Raw genomic sequence first — 25073 nt, 5'->3', positions numbered from 1 at the left:
ACACTACACCTTAAACTAAGAAGCTCAAATTACTCTCGTGAAACGTGACACTTTAAAAATCTTAACTAACCTCCTCAATATGGGTCTATCTTACAAGATCGAAATCCCGTTTCAGAGAACACCAGGAGACCAACACATATAGCGCGAACTACGATAATGGCGAACGTTCAAAACCACGAAACACGAAATGTCAAAGTGTCATGGTTGGCCCGTCTGTGGTATAGCTCCATAAGGTAAGTGTGCGATAGTTACGGACCTTAGGGTTAGGGTGCGGGTTAAGGTAAGTGCATAAATAGGTAATGTATGTAAGGTTTAGTGTAGGGTTAGAAGTAGAGTTTTGTTAACTGTATGTGTCTGGATTTGTTTTGTTTGGGTATATGTCTGTAGGGTAAGTGTGCGATAGTTACGGACCTTAGGGTTAGGGTGCAGGTTAAGGTAAGTTCATAGATAGTAATGTATGTAAGGTTTAGTGTAGGGTTAGAAGTAGGGTTTGGTTAGTGTATGTATGTCTTTTATTTATTATGTTTGGGTATGTAGTATGTAGCGCGCGGTCGTGTTGGCCATCTATGACGGTTCGAGATTTGAAAATTTGCGGTTTGGGGGTTCGGTGTATTTGCGGTTTGGGCTATGTGTGTCGGTGTTGTGGTGTTCGATGATACGGGTTTTTGATTATGTAATATAGACCCCCCAATACACGGGGAGTACAACAATGTGCAAGATAATCTACACCAAACTGATTTTTCTTAAAAAATAATAATAATCGCCCAAACCGATGCCTACTTCCATGCCGTTTTCATGGCCTAAAAACTGCAACCAGCTCACACTATTGACTTGCCTAAAGCAAAATACATCACTTTCCATTAACAAATAAAGCTACAACCCAAAATAATAAAAAATACACATCAGACTACATCAACTGCTAACAAGTCAACAAATTATTCAGCGCTGAGAGTTGTAACACACTACACTTATTGTTTGATTACACGTATAGAAAATTGGCTTGCTACGGAGAGGAAAGTACACAGTGAACTGCAAGCCAGTTTTCTCAGAAAAATGAAATATGAACACCATGTAACTCCATGCTGAAATTTAAGCTGACAAGGTAAGTGACAAAGTTCAGTTACTTTTTCAGCTTAATTTTCAATATTGGAGTTACAATCTGACTGCAAAGTTACGTGCGCTGGGAGAAGGCACTCTGGTGGAACAGCATGCAGTTACTATCGTCTCACAGCGTGCTCGGGTGTAACCACAGAGGTACCATGAGATGGTAGTTGGGGCTAATGAGTTAATGTCCATTTTGTTTAAAGATGGAGATGCCGACCCAGTTCATCCGTCTTGCCCTGGTGGAATAGTGGAAGTTACACTTTCATTCCTCTCACCCTGGCTACCTGCACCTCTTAAAATCCCCAGTGTAGTATAAAAATTCATCTTGTCAGTCCGAATCTCTTCATTCAGAAAAACAGCACCATTGGCAAAGTTCATACTCATATTAGAAGGATTTTCACGCCGTCTTGAGTTATTTAAGCTTGCAGCTTCCTGCTTCCACCCCTCATGGGCTTTGACAACAGTCTTGATCATTGGTTGGCTGAGCGAGGTTAACAGGTTGATTAGTTGAGATAATTGACCAATGAGCTTTCTTGTATGCCCTAGTTCCTCCTTATTACCCCTTTCTTCATTCTCAGAGCTGAAATCCTTCTCCATAGCAAATTAAAACTTTAATGAATCAACCAAAAGAAACGCCACAGGCACCAAATCATCCAACAAAGTACAAGCTATCTGAGGAAACAGAGACAGCAGCTAACAAATATACCTTTATTCAGCCAAAACAGCTGTGGGTGGGGGGAGGAGTCTGGGGCTTGGAGCTGATGCTACTGATGGTTGCCGGCTCGGTTCCGGTGTGGATCCGTGTTCCCATGGGTTGAAGACAAATGAAGTGCAACTACTCAGATGAAACATTATGGTGAGTACATAACTTCTTTTTTTTTCCAATATAAGCACAAGGAAAGACAAATAAATTATTTAGGATATCAACAGCAGTGTAGAGAGGAAGGAGCTTAAGCTCAATTTACAGTAGGGTGGGAAGCTTAAAATCAACAGCTTTTAAAAGCAAATCAGCAAAGGGGACGGTGGGTGGGAAACATAGCAGGGAATTGCCAGCATTGCTTTAGTCTATGCAAGTTTCAAATATTTTCAGACAAAGGCCCACATTTTCAGTGAGTATTTAAATATCACTTGAGACAATTTAACCAATAGAAAAAAAAAACATGTTTAATATGCTGCCTAGATAATTTAAATATCCACCTCTCACATAAAACAAAAACACCAGGCCAAGCAGACTTCTTAAAACAGAAAACAAAATGGAGCAGATATCAGCAGCTCTATCAGTCACAGACAGGAAAACAAAATGGAGCAGGTATCAGCAGTTCTATCAGTCACAGAAAAAAATATAGGTTTCATCCAGGAAATCTGACTCTGACCAAAGCAGATATGCCCAGGATGATGAGGAAATTTCTCCTGATGCAAATTCAAATGGGGGTTCTCACAGCTCCTACCCCATTGGGACCAGAGACCTTAATCAGTACTACCCTACCTATTTTTGTCTCCTTCTCCAATCCAACCTTTAGTAGTTGGATCCAAGAATCCCAGATCGGTCTGTATCAGATCCAAAGATCCTTGTATCTTCTATGCGATACCATCACAGAGTGGACTGGCTCTGAGCATGTCTGAGTCAGATGACTCTCAAAGCCGTAGTGTTGGTGCCAGATCTGAGGTTTTGGAGTTAACTCCAAGATTATCAGAGCTGTCCCTCGGATCCTCTGCTCTGGACAGCTCAGCTCTGACCCCCTGCTTTGAGTGGTTTGCCTTTAGGCTGGAAGGAGCACGTCTTCACTGAGCAGTCAGTTTCTTTCTATCCAAGGTACTCTGCTTTTGAGGTAGAGGAGAGAGTTTTCTCTGCTGCAAGAGAAAGGACATGTCCATCCTTATTGGCTCTTACTTCCCAGACTCCATTATCTTTGAGCTGGTTGTGCCTGTGGTGTACGAAGTTGAGGCGCAAGATGCAAAGTCTTCAGGATACCTCGCAGGGTATATTGATATCTTCTGATACTTTTCCTCGGTGGGATGTTCTGGAGGGTCCCTAGGAAGAGAAAGTGCAAAAGCAGGCACTTAGACTCTCCTCAAGAGTCTGTTGTCATGGAAGATGCTGATTTTGATGTGGGGAAGGGTCCTCAAGATTACCACCTGATGACATCTCATTTGGAGAAGTACTGGAGATCCTCAAGCAAAGGGGTGGTTGGTCATCTGACAACCCTTCTTAAGAGGAATCAATAATCCTGGAAGCCTTTGGTGCTGGCCTGTCTACCTCTTGGGTGACTCTGCCCACCAATGAGCTGATTGATTGATTTGATCTCTTGAATGGTGTGGAAGGAACCTGAATCCACTGAGCAAATCCCCAAGAAACCTGACAGGATACTGGCACCACCCAAGGATAGAGAATTTTGGAGAAAAGGAGTACCAGTTGATGTCAAAGTCATAGCAGTGACCACAAAGAAGGAACTTGCATAACAAAGTTCTTCTGTTCATCCCCTTAACAGGGAGTCTAGGGCACTGGACAGAGTTTGGAAGCATGTGTATGCTTCAGCGACTTTTACACTTTGGTTGCTGAATTATTTAGGACACTTCACCAGACTCCCAACTGATTTGATTAAAGAACTTGCCAAATCCCTCTCTGGGGCCATTACGTCTGAGGCAGAGAGTTTGGTTGCCTCACTATTGGTTACCCTGCAGTCTGTTTCAAATACGTCCATGAGGCTCATCTCACATGCAGCTGAAGGTACTTCAAGGGCTGTGGGTTCAGGCATTTCCATTAGGAAACGTGCCTGGGTGTGCCTGTGTGATTTTGCAGAGCCCTTCAAGTCTTCAGTGCTCCCTTTGATGGAAGTTCTTTGTTTGGCCCCAAAGTTAGACATGCTTTCCAGGTGTGAGCAGGAAGATAAAATGTACACCCACAGCAGACAAGGTTTTTTGACTCCTCAGAGGACCTTTTCTAAGAATCAATAAGGTGTTCAAAAAATGTGGTTGAGAAAGCCCCAGAGTCCCTTCCAAGATCCACGAAGAGACAGTTTCCCCAGAGGAAGATGGGGGAACTTGAGTGGAAGATGCCTATGCGGCAGAGGAAGTCTGCAAAACCAGGGGTCTAGAGATTCTTTCTCTGACAGATCCTGCCAGCGCTCCTGAAAGGAGGCCCAATTTGTCCACCTCTGGAGGTAGTCAAGGGTCATTTGTCCTTGCACCAGTGACCCTGGCTAGAGATTAAAAAAGATTCATGGGTGCAGAGGATTATTTCTAAAGGTTATATTGTACCCTTTTCCCTACCCCCCAAACAGTAAACAGAAATCCTGATTTTCCACCTACTCAGTGGAAAGCAACAGCACTAGAATTAAAGCTGCTAGAAAAAAGTCACCCAAGAGGTCACCCCAGGCCAGAATGAGTCTGAAACTTTACTCACCATTCTTTTTAGTGCTAAAGAAACTGGGACTGGAGACCAGTTTTGGACCTCAGCAATCTGAACAAGTCAGTTCAGTATATCAAGTTCTGGATGGTCACAGTTCAGTCCACTCTGCCTTTTCTCTACAAGGACAGCTGGATGTGCTTGATCTTCATGATGCATACTGTCATAAAAATGAACAGACGATCCAAAAAATTTCCACGCTTCCAACTGGTAGTCACCATCAATTCAGAGCTTTGCACTTTGGTCTCACCAGAGCACCCAGGATGTCCACCAAATGCATGGCAGTAGTGGAAGCTCACTTGAAACTCGAGGGTTCTGGGTGTTTCCTTATTTGGATGACTGAGCCATAACCACTCTGACCCCGGCACCAGCTGATCAAAGCACAAAATTATGTACTCCGGTTATGCTCTCACCTGGGAATTGCTACCAATCACAACAAATCTCAACTGGAACCAACACAAATATTGCAGTTCACTGGAACACTGTCCGACACAGTATTCCTAACAGCCTCCCTTCCTTTATCAAGGGTACAAACCATACAATTACTAGTTAAAAAGATAATCCAAAGTTCTCTCTCAGCTCTATTGATCCTTCAAGCATTGGGGTCAGTGTCTGTTGCAATAGTTTTGGTTCTGAGAATTCTTCAGTGGACCCTAGCGACTTGGTGGCCTATTCCTCACCAACCTTTGTCCACACAAATCCAGGTAACACATGCATGCAAAAATTACCTCCTGTGGTGGGTTTACTCAGATCAGGTATCAAAAGGGGTGGCCCATTCAGTTGTACTTGGAAGAAAGAGAGTTATATTGGCAACTCAGACTTAATGCCTGTGTTTTGCCCAGACTTAATGAGCAGTGTTCTTTAAAATGTATTTTGAAACTAAAAGCACTTGAGAGATAGTTTGTATTCTGAACTATTAATGCATTCCATGATATATGTTATTTGATTTAGGAGGTAGCAATTTATATTTAATTTACATTATGTTACAGAAGCTTGCTTTTATTATTTATTTTTATAGAAATGGGGTTATATCTTTTTAATGGTTAATTGAATAATTTAATATGTGATGTCACTTTTTAGTCATTATATAAGGAATGAATCATTTGTACTTGTCTGAAGAAGTTGAATTACCGTTTTCAATGAAAGCGCTAACAAAAACTGTTTCTTGGAGATTACCACTGCCTTGTTTGTTAACCTTTGTTATAGTAAATTGGCATGTGTTTGCCAAAACCACCAAAAGCTCATTCCTCCATGTCTATGGAACTTCTTCTGTATTTTTATACAAGTCTTCTTTGGACAGTATTTGTGCAGCTGCAACTTGGGCTAATCCTCAAACAAAAAAAGAAACAAATGCACTGTTTAAGCATCAACAGAAATGTGCCAAAGCTGTCTTTATGTTTTTTTGTGTTAGAAAGTATTAAGAAGGACATACATGGTGGTATGTGGGAGGAAAGGATTGAATATAGGAGCTTTGGTGGCAGGTCACCTTGCAAGCTAATTGTCCACCAGGATTAAATGAAAACATTTCTATAGCTCCCTTACTAAAAATTAGGTCTGCTAAATTATGATCTCTTTCCCTCACATGATATTTTCAAGGTTTATTGGCAGCATGTCAATATATAATAAAGGGTTTTACAATAATTTAATAAGACTTTTAATATTTTGAAGTTTTAATAGGTATATACATAATTTACTGGATTGTTGAAGTTCTCTGCTGGTATGTCACTAGATGGAGCTCCATTATTAGGAATGTTTAATATTAAATGTCTTTGCAGCTTACGTCCCAATTGTTATTTAATTTGTTTTCATCCATAATTGTTGTAACAAACAGTTTTAGATATACAAAAAGGTCTACGTTTAATTACACATATAAGTTAATGTTTTTATTCATTTTTTTTTTTAAGATTTTATGTGGAATGTTTTTTATAATAGTGTTGTTATTAAACAGGGAGTGAAATGGTTCATTAATTAGCAATTAAATGTGATTAAGTCTTTTATTGGAGGGTTTATAAAGCAGGGCTTTTTTGTGTAGTCCACATCTGATGGAGTTACGAACGAAAACATATGTTGTATTTACAAATGTTAATGTTGGTTTACTGGTGCTGTTTTGGCTGAATAAACATATATTTGTCAACTGCTGTCTCCGTTTCCTGAGGTACCTTGGACTTTGTTAGTTCTTAGAATACTTTCTGATACTTTATGAATATACTATTCTGTATGATTATTGTTATTCTCCTTAAAGGTCTGCATCCAAAATCCCAGTCTGTCTTTGTTTCATGAGCTTTCCCTCATTTCATCATCATCCATTTCCACTTTGAATTATAGGTTTCTGCTTGTGCTGTGTATAGGAGCCTTAACCGTGTCGCTCTGAAATACCCCTTCAAATCGGGCAATCCCAATCCGCCTTGTTCTATCGGAATAATCAGCTTATCTCACTTGACTCTTCCCCTCCCAGATCAGCTCTTTATTAATTGCTATCCACAACTTCTCCTCTGGTTGATAAAAATATGCCTAACCTGTGTATAAGACTAAAGAGACTAAAAACATTTTAACTGCTTGGATCTTACTATCCATATCCATATAACAGAGCTTCCAATTTCTTTTTTTCCCTCAAAATTTTTTTTTATTTTCAATTAAAATAACATTTACATAATATTTTAAATATCATTTTAAACAACTATATGCATTATTTACAATATCCTGACTTTCAGTTATATACACTGTATGTTATTAAATATAGAATTAACAGATCAGTTATCAGAGATACAATATTGATTATTGCAGAGTGTCCAACAAAGATCTAACTTTCTTCCAAGGATTATTTACCAATGGCCTGGGATAGATTCGTAGTTCTTTGATTTTTATTTCCATCAATGCAGTTGTCTTCAGTAAAGTGTAGAATTCTTCCAAGGTTGGGGGTGTATTTGAATTCCACTTTCTGGTTACGCATTTCCTAGATATAGCAAGTATTGTCCATAATAAATACATATTTGTTTTATTCAGGTAGGGACTTTCATTTACATTTAGAATTATCAATACTTTAGTTAAGGTAAAGGATTCATTAAATAAAGCTTGTAAAAATGATTGATTCCATTCCAATATGATTTAATTTTATTACATTCATAAAAATATGATTCCAGTCTGCTTTATTTGACTTTTCACACCTCCAGCAAAAAACATTTGTAGTAGTACTGATCTTTTTAATTCTCTCTGGTGGTTAAACTGCTCTATGTAAATATTTCCAGTTAAATATTTTCCAGTACTGTGTGTGAGAGGGGTAATTAACTGATAGTAAGATGTTAGTTTTAATTTCTCCTGTTAACTGAAATGACTGACCTTTTGTTAAGAACTGCCAGTATGATGGTTTGGGAATTGTTTTATATGTTATTAACTCTTTATATAGATTTGAAATGGAATATTTCTTTTTACAACTATTATATATAAATTCATACAGAAAACTTATTAGATTTGGAATATCTTTAAATGAGGAATTATTCATTAATCTGCATAAATCTTGAGTGTACATTAGAATGCTTTGTAAGTTTAACCAGTCCTGTGTTGGAATATTGTAAGCAGTTTTTATCATATGTATATCTAAAACATTTAATTTATTTACACATTGAAACCAGAATAAGAATCTATTTTGTTCCCAGGAGGTTATTGTTTCTCTATATATTTTGTGAGGAAAGTTCTTAATGATGGTAAATGGGGTTAAAAGGTCAAACCAAAGTTTTAGATCTATGTTTGCATTGATAAGTTTCCTAAAGGAATTGATGTAATGATTAATCAGTGTTGTTTTAGAAGGTTTTGTTATATTATATTGCATACCTATGCATAGTATGTACCAGGGTTTGTTTGATTTGTCTACTATTAATTTTTTTTTAACAGATTAAATTCATTTGTTAATATAGCCATTGTTAATTCTTTCCAGTTGGCAAAATAATTTGGGTTTATCCAGTCTATTGTAGTTTTAAGCACAGATGCTTTTATATATGGTTCTATTTCTGGGAAGTTCAATCCTCCTTGTTTCCATGGACTAATGTCATGAGTTAGAGCAACTCTATTCTTTTTGGGATACCATAAAATTTTATTAAACATGAGTTTATTTCTTTAAGAATGCATCTTTCAGGAATTAACTGTATTGCTAATGCTACATATAGTATTTTTGGCAATAAGACCATTTTTATTAATTGCAATCGGTCTTCGAAAATTAATATAATTTTGTTTCACTTTTCTATATATATTTTTATTGTCTCAATAATTTTTTTTATAATTTATTAATATTGTTTTGTTTATATTTTTGCATAACATTATTCCTAAATAATTTAGCATAAGTTCTTGTTTTCCTGTGATAGATTTATCTGTAACTTGTAGTTCTTTTTTCTTATTTAAAAATAGAAATTTTGATTTTGATCTATTAAAGTGTAGACCTGAAATCTTATAAAATTTCTCCATTACTTCTTCTAGCTCTCCTAATGACTCTCTGGAGTTTGATAGGGTTAATAAAATATCATCAGCAAAAAGCATTATTTTATATATGTACTGGTCATAGACTTCTATTCCTTTTATTCTTGGAATATTGTGTATTATTTCTGCAAGTATTTCTATAGCCAAAGCAAATAAAAAAGGAGAAAGGGGGCATCCTTGTTTAGTACCTTTTGTTATATGGCTAGATTCTGAGGTGAAAGGACCTAATTTAATGTAGGGTAAGTTATTAATATATATGTTTTTTAGTAATAACATGAAGGGAGGAGGAAATTCAAATAATGCTAAAGTTTTAAATAGATATTCCCAGTTGAGGGAATCAAAGGCTTTTTCTATGTCTAATCCAGTTACAAGTGTTTCTCTATCTTCTTTATTTACATAATCTGTAAGAGTAAGTATCCTTTTAATATTATCATGTGTGTGCCTGTTATATAAAAATCCATCATTATTATAAAAATGATCATTATTAATTGTCTTTGAAAGTGGGATTTTCATTCTGTTAGCTAGTATTGATATGAATATTTTGTAATCACTATTCAGTAATGATATAGGTCTGTATGAGGTGCAAAGGTCTGATGATTTATTATCTTTTAGAATTGGTGTTATGAGAGAATATTTCCATGAGGGTGGTATTTTTACTTCTGACTGGACTTCTAGCAAAGTTTTATGAAAAAGGGAGACTACTGTTGAAGGGAAGAATTTGTAAATTTCCATAATTATACCATCTATGCCTGGAGCTTTGTTAGATTTGCTTTCTTTTATCTTGTCAGCAATTTCTTTGTAGGAGATAGGTTTTTGTAGGTCTAATTTTAAGTTTTCGGGATTTTTTTTTATATTGATAAGGTTTGTATCTAAGTTTATTTGATCGATATCTAAATCTTCTTATTTGAAGTGCTCCATATAATGGAACTGAAATGCTTCAAGGATGTCTCCTATATTTGATACTTTTTCCCTTTCTTTCCATGATATATACACTACTAATGTTATTTGCTTTAGATTGTATTTTAATTCTTGTAGATAAGTTATGTATATATCTGGGGGAGGTGGCTAATGAGTTTGTTTTTAATTTTTCCAAGGCTAGACAAGTTTTGTGTGTTAGAATTTCATTATATTTTTTATTTAATTCCTCTATTTCTTTTTTGACTTCTGGACAATTCTGATTTTTTTCAGATTTTGCTGTCAAGAGTCTGGTTTGCAAGTCTAATGATTCAGATTCCCACTAATGGTCTTACCAAATAAATACACTTTTAATGAGTCCCAAACCATGACTCTACTGATTTCTGTTGTATTATTAATTTCAAGAAATAATTGTAGTTCTGACAACATCCAGGGTCTAAATTCTTTAATTTTTGTGATATATGATGGAATTCTATTTGAGAGGATTAAATGTTTAAACTCTATTTGGAGCTTCATTATCAGAGTCATGATCTGAGAAGGGGCATGGAACTATTGAGAAGTTGATGATTTTTGTTTGTAAATCTTGAACTACGAATAATTTGTCTATTCTGGTTTGTGTTCCAAATCTATGGTCTTTATGGGAAAATAATAAGGATTTATCATCTTTTACTTTAAAAGTGTCAATTAAATTAAATGAATCAATCCATTTTTTAAGGATTTTAAAATAGTTGCTCTGCGAAATGACTTCTTGGTGGTTTCAGAAGCTTCTAAAGTACAATTAAAGTCTCCGCCCAGTATAAGATTTCCTTTATAATTGTTGGAAATAAAATCTAGGTGTTTTTTTAACCGGTCCTGCTTCAATTCCTGGGAACCAATATAGATTAGCTAAGGTCCATATTCTGTTATTAAATTTAATTATAACAAATGCTAGTAGACCTTCTTTGTCTTCATATTTATAAATAACGTTTGGAGTGATTATGTTTTTCTTCCAGAGAATTGATACTCCTTTTGTCTTTGTTCTATAGGAGGATTGAGAAGACTATATAGTCCTTAGGGTTCCAAATAAAGCTATCATTAGCCTTAAAATGCATTTCCTGGAGAAATACTACTTGTGCCTTATTTAGATTTAAATATTTTAGTAAGTCTGATCTTTTATTTGCATTATTTAAGCCATTGGTATTTAATGATAAAAATGTTAAATTCATTTCAAGTTATTGTTGGAAGAAACATTGTGCTTCTCTTTTTTATTTTGGTTATAGTAGTTATACCATATTCTCTGATAACATTGGATGTTATTTTTATGTGTGTAAACTTGGGAGTGTAATTTAATGTTCTTTCTTCTTTAAATATAAGTAGGGTAAAATTCTGGCCAGGCTTTCATAAAGTACTTCTATAAAACATTAATTCTAAAGTATCAAATACAAGTAAATATGAATTTCCCATTAAACATGGAATTAAAGTGATTCCTTATCCAATAGATAAAGATAGGTCTGTTGGATTATCACTCATACCTTTAACCAACAATATCAGCTGAGCTCCATATGTTAAATTATTATATGGAGAATTTTCTTAAAAGAGATATGAAATTCTATATTATTCTATTATTGTTCTATAGTATTTTATATATCAGGATGGAATGTAAGTAGTGAAAACAATTATTATGTTGACTTAGAAAATATCCAATATTTAGTTACCCTTAAGAGATCCCAAACATGTCAGATATATCATTTTGGATAAATTAAATGCAACAGAGGAGCATACACTAAATAAGCCAACAACAAATAGATTATTACTAAAATAATTTGACTAAAGGGACACGACAGGAGACAATGAGTGATTACCAATGAAATATGAATTTACTGTAGGCGTACTGTCTTCTTTTACTTTCCCACTCTTCAGCTCACCAACTTCAACTTACACTTATGAAAAGACATGGCTTATCAATGGTATCCTGATTCTGAGTAGAGGTGCCCTACATTCTAGTATGCAGTGCTTTTGCATATTTATAAATTTACTAAGCAGAGTCTAAGAATGAACTGTGATCACCCTGACAATTCCCATGCTGCATAGGGCACCTCCTGCTTCCAGAATGGGTAATCACATCAGGTCTAGAATGAATGTGAAGGTACCTATATGGTAATCAAGACTTACCTTAGGTAAGTATTAATCAAATAATATTTAGAGCATCTTAGAGAGTTCTCGGAGCAGTTAGAATACTCTTAAGCCTCTCCTCCCTTGCCAAAAACAGAAATTTCCCTTCCCTTTCTTTCCCTTGTTTTAAATGAGTACTAATAAAAGAAATTCAGCAAACATAGGTAAACAGAAATAACATTCAGCAGTCCATCTTGTACATGACTCGCAATCCATTAAACAAGTCAGTGACTAACATCACTTTAGTTTGTTTGTGTCTTTCGGCTTTTCCAGGTTAGGGGTCGCCACAGCGGAACTCCAGTCCGCTAATGATTGGCAGTTGATTTTTACGTACTGGCTTGCCAGGTCTGACGCACAACCTTCAACGAAGGTACGCCCATTCATGCATGTCTCCACGGAGAAGACGCTGTAGCTGAGAATCGAACCGGACAGTGTCTTACTGTGAGGCGACAATGCTACCGCAGCACCACCACCGTGGGTGACTAACATCACTTTAGTAAACATTATAAAGATAAATTAAAAATAATTTCCTAACTCTTTAAATTTTCTGATAAAGCAAAAAGTTAACAATAAGCAATTTAACTAAAAGTATAAAGCATTTCAGTTTTTCCTCGCATGTGTACATTTCTACTTATATTGTAGTGTCAATAGCTGTCTTTGAAATCTGTACAATACTTCCCTTCTTCAGATCATTCCTTTTTCAGTTCAGGGTTTGTTTTGTCAAAACGGCAACAATATTTCAAGGGCACAATTAATATTTAGACTGATGTTTCAAATAAATAACTTGTCAGTTGCCAACTGAGTTAGTTTAGAATGTATGGTTAGTGCAAATATAGCATGTTGCAAAAATAATATGTATTTTTTCGTGTGCTCTAGAGTCATATGCAAGTGACATATATAATGTAGCATATATAGAGCAGACGGCTTATGGATTCAGGTTGTTAAAGTAAATTATGTTTATTAATCAGGCATTTTCATTTAAATTCATAAAGTAATTTGGGAACATTTCAGTTGAGATTCCAGGAATGTGTAGTTCAATGTGAGTAACTGAGTCCACTTCTCCTCATAAACATATGCCACAATTCATTAAACTAAGCAGAGTCTAACATCTGTCTAATAATCATTATAAAGACAAAGAATAGTAATTTCCTAGCTCTTCAAACTTTCTGATATCGCAAAATGTTGACAGTAAGCTATTTTAACTGGAAGACTAAAACATTTCAATACTTCCTTGTGAATATATATTTTTACTTTTACTGTAGTGTCAAGAACTGCGGTGGTGGTGCTGCGGTAGCGTTGTCGCCTCACAGTAAGACATTGTCCTGTTCGATTCTCAGCTAGAGCATCTTCTGTGTGGAGACATGCGTGAATGGGCGTACCTTCGTTGAAGGTTGTGCATCAGGCCTGGCAACTCGGCACGTAAAAATCTACTGCCAATCATTAGCAGACCGTTTGATTCTCAGCTAGAGCGTCTTCTTGATAAAAAGGAAATAATATCCTCACCTTCTGTGTTTTCAGGTAATCCGAAAATCCTGATGTTATTTCTCCTCTCACTATTTTCCAAGTCATCTACTTTATTAACCAACCAAGTGTTTTGTTTAAGAAGCAGTTCTTTCTGTGTTTTTTCTTCCTTAAGTCTGCTTTCTAAGTCATTTAGAGAAGTCTCTATTCCTGTTATCCTTGTCTGGTGTTGTTGTAGCATTTCTTTGAGGGTGTCAGCCTGTTTTTGACTGCTTGTTTTAAGATTTTCCATGTTCTCTTTAAAATCATCCATCTTCAAAGACAACTCCTGCAGGGTAGATGCCATCTGTTGTAGTTCCTTCTTTAAGGCAGCATCCTGATGAGAATTCTTTGAGTTGCTCATTTTAACAAGTGAATATATCTCCAAGCTTTTTTTACAGGAAATTATTTGTAAAACTTCACCAAAGTTTCTAATTATGTAAATTAGTTGTTTATCTATAAGATTTTAAACTTTGAAGGAAAAAAAAAGAATATATTTTCCTGCCTTATTTAACTAGTTATATGGAGCTGTAAAATACTGCTGTTTTCAGTTATCCATTCAGGCTCTGCCCCTGATAAATGGATCAGCTTCCAATTTCTCAGTTCATAGGATCATAGGAAGTTACTAGGCTATTAGCCCTGAGGCCCTTACAAGCCTAGCCAAGAATTTAGCCCATGTTTCATCAAGTCGGCACCCTATGCCACTGTCCAGCAGAGATATGGGTGGAATCCCGTGGGTGTATTTTCTGTTCCCCATCCAGTAATCCAGTTTGCACTTAAAAAGGGTGAATGAGGTACTCTGCTTGATGTGGAGAGGAAGTCTGTTCCACAAAAGGGGGAGGATCTGGGACACAAAGCTGTCCCACCAAGTCCTGTTGATGTCACAGACCAGGTAGAGGTCGCAAATGCGCATTACTCAAGTGGAGCTTGACTTGCAGATGTGCAGCAGTCTCATCAAGGCGGAGTCTGAGATTTATTTGTATGACAGACAGAGGTCACCTCTGAGGAGTCTGTAGGAGACTGAGTAGAGGGACAGGGCCTTTAACTTATCTGTGTAGGGTAGATATTTGAGGCCATGGATTCTCATGGTGAGGAACATCTGTGGTCTGTCCAGCTGCTGCATGTGCTTTGTGAGGCACATGCCAAAAGGGGCATTGTACTCAATAATGGGTCTTATAATGGAGAATACAGGGATGTTATGACCACCTTGTCCCTGGATGAGATACCCTTACTAATGAGGTGGGCCATGTAGAAAGCTTTCTGTACAATGGAGGCAATATTGTGTTCAAAAGTCAGTCAAGTCCCTCATGACTGATTGCATGCTGAGGACCTTATTATCAATGTGATAATTTGTGGAGAGATCACTCTCCCCAAAGGGAATGATGATGCATTTTTTTGGCATTCAATATGAGGTCATGTTTCTGGCACCAGTCATTTGTTTGGGTGGGACCATCTTGGAGGATGTCAACATCACTAGGAGAATTAATACACCTCCCAGCTTGCAGTCGTCTGGAAACTAAGTCAGCCATAGCTCACTGGTTTTGGCCTGCACCTCAAAAAATATATCCCAAACAGCAGAGGCCCCAAGACTGATCCCTGGGGTACACTGCTTGTTACGAGTCTATTTCTTGAGGTGTATTCCCCTATTTTGACTAGGTGGGATCTATCAGTGAGCCAGTTTGCTACCCATCTGGTAACATATGGATTGATGCCTAGTTGACAGAGTTTACCTATTATAGCTGTGTGGGGAATGGTACCGAAGGCTTTGGACCAGGTCAAGGTAGGTGATATGCACCATCTTCCCCTCATCCATGGCCTTGGTGACTGTCTCAAAGAATTCAAACTTAACTTAATAGGCATGACCTCCCCTTGACGAAATCAAACTGTGTGAGATCAAATGTCAGGAGGTTGCCAATGTCCTTGTTAATGAGGTCCGTGATAATCCACTCCATGGCCTTGTGGATCAGGCTAGTTAGGCTGATGGGGGTATAATTTCCTGGATTGGTGGATGTTCCACCTTTGTGCACAGGGATGACAGCAGCTGTTCTCCACTCAGCTGGAATGAAGTTGGTACTCAGGCTTTGGTTGAATACGGCGTCTAATGGTGCTACAAGTTCCTGCCTGAGTTCATGTAGGATGCAGCCTGGGATGTTATCGGGTCCATTGGAGGCTGTATTTTTTGCCTTTGAGAGGGCGCTGATGACTTCCTCCCTAGAGATAAGGGGAGGGGGGCAGGTACAGGGGATGTCCTGTTTTACTGCTGGGGGGTACAGAGGTGTGAAGTTTTCACTGAACCTGTTTGCCAGCAGGTTGGCTGTATCTACAGCATTTGTGTATGTGGAGTTCTTGACCATCAGTTCTGAGCAGCTCTGGGTGCTTCCCTTATGACTGTGGAACTATGTGAAGAAGGCCTTATGATTGTCTTTAGTAGATGTGGCCAGTTTGGACGTGAAATTTCTTTGGAGGATTTCACTAGTGCTCTTATTTGCTTGTTCAGGCTAAGGAGAGATTTCTTCCAATCAGGCACCTGTTCCTTCTTGGCCCTGGCAGCAATTTTTTCCTTTTATTATAGAGTTTATTTATTGCAGATGTCTACCAAATAGGTTTCTTTTATTTATTTATTTATTTTACATTTGTTGACCGGGATAGTCTGACTGGATGCATGTCCATTTTCAGTGGAGGCCCGGGGAGAAAAGCTCCAAGGGTAAGCAGATACAGCATTACATAATACCAGCATTACATATTACAAACAGACTATTTACAGAGGTTACATAAGTAAGCAAGTTAAACAAGTTCCACAGGTTACAGTTAATCCTGAGCACAAGTCAGGATTAAATTAATTACACAGTAAACTGGTTAACAGATTTTTTACACATTCTAGAGAGAGTTAGCCAGGCTTGATACATTGACATAGCCAGTTAAGTGACAAATGTTGTTTGAGTCTAGTTTTAAATTGACCTAAGGTGGAAAGTAAGGTAATATCAGCTGGAAGTAAGTTCCAGGATCTACTTACAGAGTTTGCAAAGAGAGAATCACCGGCTGTGTTATTAATTTTGCTAATCTGAATTAGTAGTTTGTTAGAGGATCGAAGCGGTCTAGGATTGTTATAGGGGGTGATAATATTTTTAAGTGCAGAAGTATTGTCCGGATTATAGAGGGTTTTATAGGCCATAATCAGTTGGTTATACTGGATTAGGCTGGGTAGTTCAAGCCACCCAAGCTGATTTAGATTGATGCAATGATGTGTCCTAAAAGGCAGCCCAGTGGCAAACCTGGCAATGTGGTTGTAGCAAATTGAGAGTTTGTTAAGGACAGTCTTGTTTAAATTCGAGTGTAGAGGGGATGCATACAGAAGGGTTGAAAGAAGGTGAGAGCGAGCTATGGCAATTTTAGCTGGAGGGGTTAGGAAGGCTTTTATTCTGTAAAGTGACCCTAATTTTTTATTGATGGTTTTGATAGTTTGGTTAACATGTAGGTCAAATTTTAGATTATTGTCTATGATGACACCTAATAGTTTTGTAGATGGGTCAGGGGAGATTATTGTGCCATCATTTGATTTTATGGTAAAGGTGAAAGCAGTAGACCTACGTGTTGGTGAAAATAACAGCATTTTAGTTTTTTTGGGATTTAGGATCAGACGATGTTCAGAAAGCCAGTTTTCTATTGTATTAAAGGTGGTCTGGGTAGCTGACCATAACTCTACTGGAGATGTGGCTGAGCAAATCAGAGTAGAGTCATCAGCATATTGGATACAGCTGACTTTTGGGATGACAGTATAAAGGTCGTTAATGAAGATGGAGAACAGCAAGGGCCCTAGTATAGAGCCTTGTGGTACTCCAAGGGTGTTAGGTAGAAGGTTAGAGAGTTTGTTCTGCCAGAGGACAGCCTGCTGTCGACTATTCAGGTAGGACTGAAACCACTGGAGGGCTCCAGTATCTAGACAGAATGTTTGCAGGGTGTGGATTAAAAGTTGGTGATCAACCATATTGAATGCCTTGGAAAGATCCAAAAAGAGGGCTGAGGATATATAATTATTGTTGTGATTATGGTTTATGGTGTTAGTAAAGGCTAGGAGGGCTGAAGTAGTGCTGTGAAGAGGACGGAAGCCATGCTGAGTGTCTGCCATAAGGCGATTCTGGATTAGGTGGTGCATGAGTTGTCTATGAATACATTTTTCCATAATCTTTGCAAGTGGAGAGAGTATAGCTATTGGCCTATAACTGGAGAATTCAGTACAGCTGCCTCCTTTGTGAAGTGGGATTACATAGGATATTTTCCAGATGGTGGGAATTTTAGCTTCTACTATGGTTCGATTGATTAGTATTGAGACGGAGTAAGCAATAGCATCAGTTGATTTTTGTAGGTACTCGGCAGGGAGTTGATCAGCAGAAAGTGTAGTGGGTTTTAATTTTTTGATCAAGGTACGGATAAGTGAAGTGGCGACTGGTTGGAAGCTGAACACGAGTAGGTTTCTAGGGGTGCTACTTTCAGGACCAGGGAGCTAGGAGGTAGTTGGCTAGCTAGGGCTTGAATTGTCTCAGTAAAGAATTGGTTAAAACTATCAGAAACATCTTCAGGGGTTTTATCAATAGTAGCAGCAGGGATTGGGGTTGAAGTTTGTCCAGGATGTAGTAGATTATTTAAACCTGCCCAAAACTTCTGAGGGTTATTTTGATTTACTGTCTGTAAATTACAGTAGTATTGTTTTTTGTCTTGTAAAATTGATTTTTTGGTTTTGTTCCTGGATTGCCTGTAATTAATGTGATCTTGAGGGTCTTTAGAAGAACGCCATAAAGCCCATGCTTTGTTTCTAAGGGTAATTTTGAGTTTAGACTCTATAGAAAGCCATGGTGCAGTTTTTGCCTTGGTTCTCTTTGAATGAACAGGTGCATGCAAATCAAGGATCTCAAGGAATTTGTTGTTAAAGTATGCTACTGCTTCCTCTAAGGGGAGGTGTTTTAGAATAGACCAATTACATGAATTTAGTTCTTGTTGGAATTTGGCAGGGTGAAATTTTTATTGTTTCTAACCTTGCTGAGTAAGGGTTGTTGGGAATTAATGGTTTTGTGCTTAATTACATATGTGAGAAGGTGATCGCTTAGGCCATTAAGGAGGGTACCAGAGGTGTACAGTTGGGGGTGACTGTTTATGAGTACCCAGTCAAGTATGCTTTCTTTTTGGTTGGGTTTACCTATCCTAGTAGGGGTGGATATGATTTGTGTAAATGCATGCAGGTTAATATGGGTGGTTGGGGATTCTGAGGAACAGGTGCCCCAGTCTATGTTAAAGTCTTCAAGTAGTAGGGTTTCTTGGGAGTAGTGACATGATAGCCAGTGCAGGATATCTTCAAATGTAGATATATTGTTACCTGGGGGAATGTACATACAGATGATATTAATGCATTTATTTTTATTAAGTTGCAATTTGGTGGCAAGAATCTCTGAGTTATTCATCTGAGGAGGTTGTATTACATCTATGGTGACATTCAACTCAGATTTATAGAGTACACGAAGCACAATCCAGCCTGTGTATGTTGTACCCAGGTGGTAACATTTCACTGTCTTTAGTGTTAGGTTTTAACCAGGTTTCAGATAAACAGAGAATCTCAGGGGAGTGGACATCCAGAAGTGCATGCAATTCATGTCCCTTGTTATTAATGCTTCTAATATTGAGATGACAGACTAGGAGAGAGTTAGTTGGCCTATTAATTGTAGGTTTGTAGCTTAGATTGCAAGTAGAGGGGGTATGTGTATCTGAAGTGAGTGGGCCAGGGTTGGGGTGAATATCACCACCAAGTATTAGGTTGAGTCTATATTTGGTGATGAACTTCAGGAATTTGTTTATTATGAACTTCAGGAATTTGTTTATTAGTTTGTCGTAGTGTTTGGATCTAGAGTTAATGTGCCTGGGGTTGAGATGTTGATAGACTGAACAAGATGTTGGATAGGATCTGGTACTGTAAGTATGGTTGAAGGTGGAAGGATTTACAGCTGGGGTAATAGTATGGCTTTTTTGGACCTGAAATCCCATGAGAAACTGGTTTTCATGCAAGGTAAGGAGGTATGGTATGAACAAGAGAGGTAGTAAAGAGGAGTATATCATTATCTGTGATTCAGCTAGTGAGTTAAGGAACTGTTTTACCTGGTGATGCAACACCAGAAGATAGAGTGGTGAGGTAAAGGTACTGGAAGGGGGGGTGGGAGAATGACAGATGAAAGCTAATAGGTGCTATTAAAATGTAGGTAGTAAAATGGGGGTGGGTGGAATTATCCCAGATGAAAGCAGATAGGATCTAGAAAGTGGGGGAGTGGCTATAGTACTATAAATTTATAGGTACTGGGGGCGGGAGGAAATTGGGGGCAGGGAGGGGAGCGAAGAGAGCCCGAGCATAGCGAGGGTGAACGTAGCGGGGCTATTGCAGTTTACAAGGTTTCCTAAGGTGTCCTAAAGCTATAAGGTAAGTATTACAACTCTTAATGTAAGAGTCAATTTACTTCAGTTACAGGGGAAGGAGGCAACCACTCAAGTAGAAACAAAGAGCCCTATGGCTGACCAATATGGTGACCTGCTTAATTACAAAGCACTGTAAGTGAAAGCTTAACAAATGCTTTTTGTGTGTGCAACCTACTCTGTTTAAATGTTGAGAGAAACTGATTGCAGTCCTGTAGACACCGATTTGTAGGGAACTGTAGAGTTCAATCTGTTTAAATGTTGAGAGAAACTGATTGCAGTCCTGTAGACACCATTTTGTAGGGAACTGTAGAGTTTACTCTTCCTTGAGGAGGATAATTTTGTCCTTTTGGGTATTTCTTATTCCTTGCAGCTATATAAATGCTTGTATAGCACTTTGGTATCGGTTTGGACATGTGTTCCAGTTCCTGTGGAAGGGGAGAAGGCTGTGATGCTGTTTATACCTTCCCTCAGGAAGTTGTAATCAGCTTTGGAGAAGTTTATTTTGTTTGACCCTTGCTAGGGGGGTCAGGGGAGATGGTGACTTCAAAAGTGACTGCTTTGTGGTCAGATCTTACCAGGAATGATGACACTGTAGGGACTGTTGTATTATCTTTTCTTTAGTCTCCTCCTGCATATCCTTACCTATCACGCTAGTATCCTTTTTAATCCATACTCCTAAATACTTCATTTTATCATGTCCCTATAAATATGGATATTGCTGAACCAGTGCATGTGTGGGTACATAATTTATCACTATTGCCTTTGTTTTAGCTTAATTAATTTTGTATCATGAAAAGATTTGAAACTGCCTCAAAATGTTCCACAACATCTTGAGATAGAGACAGCTTTTCTTGACTTCCATACCAATTATATCCATGAATTTCTGAGTCCCTTATTTTCCTTGCCAGTAGTTCTAAATATAATGCAAATAACAAAGAAGAAGGAGGACAACCCTTCCCGGTTCCACTTCTCAAGCAGAAATTATCAGAAAGGAATGCACCCACTTTAATTTTCATCTCGAATCCCTTATATATCCTCATAATCAACCGTGTAATTTTATCAGGGAATGTAAATGCTTCCATTGCCCTGCTGATAAAAGTCCCAGCTTACTCTGTCAAATACTTTCTCTGCATCAAGACCACCACCAACAGTGGTATTTTCTTACATTGTGCTTCCTTCTGGATTATCATTGTTCTGTTAATGTTGTCAAACGTTTGCCTCCCATCATAAAAAAAAAAACACTGATCCATATCTATCAGTTTTGGCATCACTTTTGCCATTTTTTAGCTATTATAGACATAAACATTTTATAATCATGGTTTAGTATTGAAATGCACCTGTATAAAGCTGGATCTAATGAGCTTTTACCCTATTTGGGTATTACATCCACCACTGCTTCTTCCAGAATGCTAGTACTTCTCCTCCTCTTAAAATACTGTTAAACAAACCTTCCAGATCATTATCATTTTTTTCCTCCTAGCTTCCAAACCTCTACAGGAATACCATCTATTACTGGAAACTTTCCTGTAGATCAGTTAGACATCACCATTTTTATATCATCTCCTCCTATCCTGACTTTAGTAATTGAACCTCATCTACCTCTAACCTTGGCATAGTTAATTCTTCCATAAATATTTTCATTTGTACCTTTTCTTGATTTCTATATTTCTCTGCTTTATACAGACTTTCATAGAATTTCCAAAATATTTCTAATACTTCTACATGATCTCCTGTTATCTTCCTTGTTATAGGATCCCTAAGCTTGGCGACAGTCCTTTCTACATTCTGTCGTTGTGCTAAAAGTTTTTGTGCTCTAGAGTTATTATCAAAAAACAGTTGAAACAAGTAAAGAAAATCCACGTTGATCCAGGCTCCAAGTTGTTATACAAGCGGGTACCAAATTTATTGGAACAATACAAATCACCAGTTAAGCATTTTGGTCCTTCACTAGGACTTCATCAGAAGAGAAAAAAAAACAGTTGCTTAACAGCAATCTTTCTAAACTCATACATATTATTGAGGTAATCCCTTATTTCCTGTTTAGCATTCTGTGGTTGTTCCTCTTCTTGTTCTCTGGGAATCCCCCTAGTTTGCAATACTTTAACATTTGTCAGTCCTTCTAAATAATTTTTGTTACTTCTTAACCATATCTCCCTTTCTTTTATTTCCACCCTATTTTTAAACTCCACCATAATTTTATCCCATTCCCTAGCTATATTTTCAGAAGAAATTTCTATTGTGATCAAGTACTATTCAGCCTAGTATCTCACTGGGAAGAGCTTTTCTTGAGAATATTCAAACTGTAATGGACACTTCACATTTATTTCCATTTCACTATTTTAGGTCCATAACTTTCAATTTATGACCATTTCTTATTGATGTGGTAATATATATATATATATATATATATATATATATATATATATATATATATATATACATATATACATATATATATATATATATATATATATATATATATATATATATATATATATATATATATATATATATATATGGCGGCCGCAGTGGTGCAGCGGTTAGCATTGCCACCTCACAGCAAGAGGTTATCAGGTTCGATTCTCGGTTGGGGTGCTGTCTGTGTGGAATCTGCATGTCCTCCCTGTGGTTGCATGGGTTTCCTCTGGGTGCTCAGGTTTCCTCCCACATCCCAACGACATGCAGTAGGTGGATTGGATACTCTAAATTGGCCCTAGGTGTGAGTGTGTGCATGTACGTGCCTTCTGTGAAAGGTTGGGCGCCAGGCTGGCAACTCGACAGTGTAAAACTCCACTGCCAATCATTAGCAGATAGATGATCCGCTGTGGCGACCCCTAACTGGGAAAAGCCAGAAGAAGAAAAAGAATATATATATATATATATATATATATATATATATATATATATATATATATGTGTGTGTGTGTGTGTGTATATGATGTGTATATATATATATATATATATATATATATATATATATATATATACACACACACACACACACACACACACACACACACACACACACACACATATACATACATATATATATATATATATATATATATATATATATATAAATATATAATTTATTTATTTACATTTGTTGACCGGGAGTGACCTCCCTGTGCTTCTATAGAGATATATATATATATATATATATATATATATATATATATATATATATATGTGTGTGTGTGTGTGTGTGTGTGTGTGTGTGTGTGTATATATATATATATATATATATATGTATATATATAATATATATAAAGATATATATATATATATATACACACACGTCACACTTCCTTTGGACTTTCTCCCTGCTTTTCCCTGCATGTCCCAACTGTAAATGTTCATAATCACATGTATCTTTGCATTCATATGACTGATCAGCATTTATTCATCATAATTTTACTACTGAACAACACTGAGATTAGAGTGGATTCCACTATAGGGAACTTTACACTTTCTTTAGAAGTGCAAGGATATAGAGTTTATAATATTAAATAAAGAGGATGTGAGTGTGAACAGCCACTGTACTGTTGTAGTACACATCATTTCAGTGTCACATTTTGTGTCTTTATGGCAAAGAGTTGTTAAATAACTAGGCTGTCATGATTTTACTGATGATGAATGCTTGGGTATCCTCTATGCCAGCATTAGATTAAAAAATAATTAGACTCTTCAAGGTAAATGTTTCAAAACTTCTTAAGTTAACAATCTTGATTTTTCTGGTGAAGGGAAATAAAAGAAACCAGCTGCTGACTGACTATGAATGAATAAATTAATGAGCATGTGTCAGTTCGTCTACAGCTGGCAGCTGGCAGTGAGGGTCAGGGAAGGCAGTATTAGAAGCTATAGCTTTAAATTAGTTCTGTCCTGGCAGTGGGAGTGTGCCTTGCTTGGTACCTGTGCAACCGATGGACAGCTTATGCTCACCTAAAGCAGTATAAGGAGCACAGGCCCCAGGTGCGCTCAGCCTCACCTGAGGCAAGTGTTTTCTCCCAGTTTATGGAGATATGATGACAATACTGGATAGACTTGAACCAGATGCAGGGCATAGCCTCTGTATACCATTAAAAGTGTTTTCTCACACTTTCTATAGTAAATGCAAATAATCAATCCTTACTAAAGAGAGTAATCCCCTTACAATATACTGTATCAAATTTTATAGTATGTGATGTAAAAAGTTTTTTATTCTTGCCATTGTTTCTATTGATAAGCACAGCCCCTTGAATTTATTTGAAACTGATGACTCCTGACATGCTTTTATGAACGAGTAAACCCACAATGCCTCACTACCTACATTAGTATATAAGCTACCATTTTTTCATGCTAAGTGTAGCAATAGCAGAGTCTTATATATCTAGTAAGGCAATTTGTCAACTATGTCTCAATCACACATGGAACATCCAACTGTGAAATTTAACAAATTATCATCTGTTAGTGAAACCATAATGGGAATAAGCAGGTAATCTTCTAAAGAAGTATGGTTTGTTTGACTACCCAAAATACTTTGTTGGTCTATCTAAATGCCATTACCTAAGCTGACATTTTGTGAGTGTGGTCATACAGAACAACTAAAGTGATAGTGAAACTAAAACATCAAAAAACATATCATAATCTTTGTTTTGTTCTCAAACCACTTAGAACTTTAAAATCAGAAGTACATCCAGAAATGAAATTTACTGTAAAAACACAGAAGCATGAGAAGTGTATCAATACACTTTAACTATATTTTTAGGCACTAAACTTTCTACCTAGTTCTGATAGTTTAGCCTCATGCCTCAGGAGCACACGTCAGTTTCAAATGTCAATATTAATGGCAGAGTGGTACTGCCAGCATGATGTCTGATGTTTAACTTGTGTGTTTTTTGTCTCTGCAGGTACCTTTGCTGTTGTTAGTTTGATGACCGGCTCAATAGTTGAGCGCCTTGTTCCACATCCTGTGGACCTAAACTTGACTGTTTCTGAACAAGATATTATCGAGCAGCAGCGGATTGGAATCGCAGCAGCTGCTGCTTTCCTCATGGGTCTCTTAATGGTAAGTTAGTGTTATGCGTGACACTCCTCC

General features: G+C 37.3%; 1 protein-coding gene across 1 annotated transcript in view; it reads left to right on the top strand.

The window, feature by feature from the left end:
* LOC122811624 (solute carrier family 26 member 10-like) overlaps positions 1 to 25073 on the top strand; it is a 443093-nt gene that overhangs the window by 38496 nt on the left and 379524 nt on the right. Inside the window, exon 3 of the mRNA XM_044083596.1 lies at positions 24886 to 25043. Coding sequence (XP_043939531.1) covers positions 24886 to 25043 — 158 coding nt within the window. The remainder of the gene's footprint in view (positions 1 to 24885; positions 25044 to 25073) is intronic.

Source organism: Protopterus annectens, chromosome 9.part0, assembly GCF_019279795.1.
Source record: "Protopterus annectens isolate FY-2018-M chromosome 9.part0, PAN1.0, whole genome shotgun sequence".
Classification (NCBI taxonomy): Eukaryota; Metazoa; Chordata; order Ceratodontiformes; family Protopteridae; genus Protopterus; species Protopterus annectens.
This window is presented reverse-complemented; position numbering and strand designations above follow the sequence as displayed.